Source organism: Aplysia californica, unplaced genomic scaffold (genome assembly GCF_000002075.1).
Source record: "Aplysia californica isolate F4 #8 unplaced genomic scaffold, AplCal3.0 scaffold01590, whole genome shotgun sequence".
In the NCBI taxonomy this organism is placed as follows: Eukaryota; Metazoa; Mollusca; class Gastropoda; order Aplysiida; family Aplysiidae; genus Aplysia; species Aplysia californica.
Genome location: NW_004798860.1, coordinates 30,563 through 31,611, shown reverse-complemented (window position 1 = coordinate 31,611; position 1,049 = coordinate 30,563). Strand labels below are relative to the sequence as shown.

The window sequence follows — 1,049 nt, the reverse complement described above, 5'->3', positions numbered from 1 at the left end:
ATTCCCTTTGATGCAGAAAAGCAAGCGTTAGACCAAAAACTGTAGCATTTGGGTGTTGACCATAGCTACACCCCCTTAACAAAGAATGATAAAGGAAAATAATCATAAATTATGCAAAAAATGATCAAATTTTGCTAAATCATGCGGGGTGCATAAAACCACGGGGACAGTATTAGAGAGTAACAAAAAACCCCCCAAAAAACGCAAACATCAAAACGACTTTAAAAAGGCAAATAAATTCACAGTTTGACTTAAAGATTTGCAGGTTATTCAAAATTATGAGTAAGATTGGAGGAAAGGGGGAATAAGAAAAGTGAAACAATGGAAGACCCGGGCTCCGAAATATGTCACGTGTGTGCGAGATGTACACCGCGCGTCCATCAACACCGAGATATTAGGCTGCTGTCCCGGGTAATGAGCTCAGCTGAAAATCAGTGCTGACAGTAGGAATGTATACCACCTGGCAACCAAAGAGTTAATAGCTACCAGCTGAGCTAACAGAGTACCTGCCCCCTTTTTAACCCTATCCGTACGTCGTGTTTTACTATCGTATCCATACGACGTGGGGAACTCTGTGCCACCACTTAACCCTATCCTTACGCTGTGTTTTACTATCGTATCCATACGACGTGGGGAACTCTGTGCCACCACTTTACAAAGAGGAAATTACTCATTAATCCCATTCGTACGCTGTGCACAGCAGTCTGTCAAACTGATTTTTTTTAGAAATACTGAAATTTTCAAAGAGATCTTCGTACTAGAAGTATTCTAAAATGTGAAGAATACAACCCCGCGGGTACAAAATGACCCCAGGGCGTACGGATAGGGTTATGAAGTTGATCAAACACAAACCTTTCAAGACGGAATGCCAGGAAGTGGGCCACTGCCAGGACCATGGCGAAGAGAAAACCAGCCAGGCTGGCGTGTCTGTCGAGAAAAGAGCAACATTATTTTTAACCCTACCCGTACGTCGTGTTTTACTATCGTATCCATACGACGTGGGGAACTCTGTGCCACCACTTAACCCTATCCGTACGTCGTGTTTTACT

At 43.1% G+C, this 1,049-nt stretch overlaps 1 protein-coding gene across 1 annotated transcript in view; it reads right to left on the bottom strand.

Moving 5' to 3' along the window:
* The window catches only part of LOC101862704, a gene marked incomplete in the record, with an annotated part of 13,375 nt that overhangs the window by 1,833 nt on the left and 10,493 nt on the right, over window positions 1-1,049 (bottom strand). The window contains 1 exon segment of the mRNA XM_013090860.2: window positions 853-927. Within this exon segment, the coding sequence (XP_012946314.1) occupies window positions 853-927 (75 nt within the window).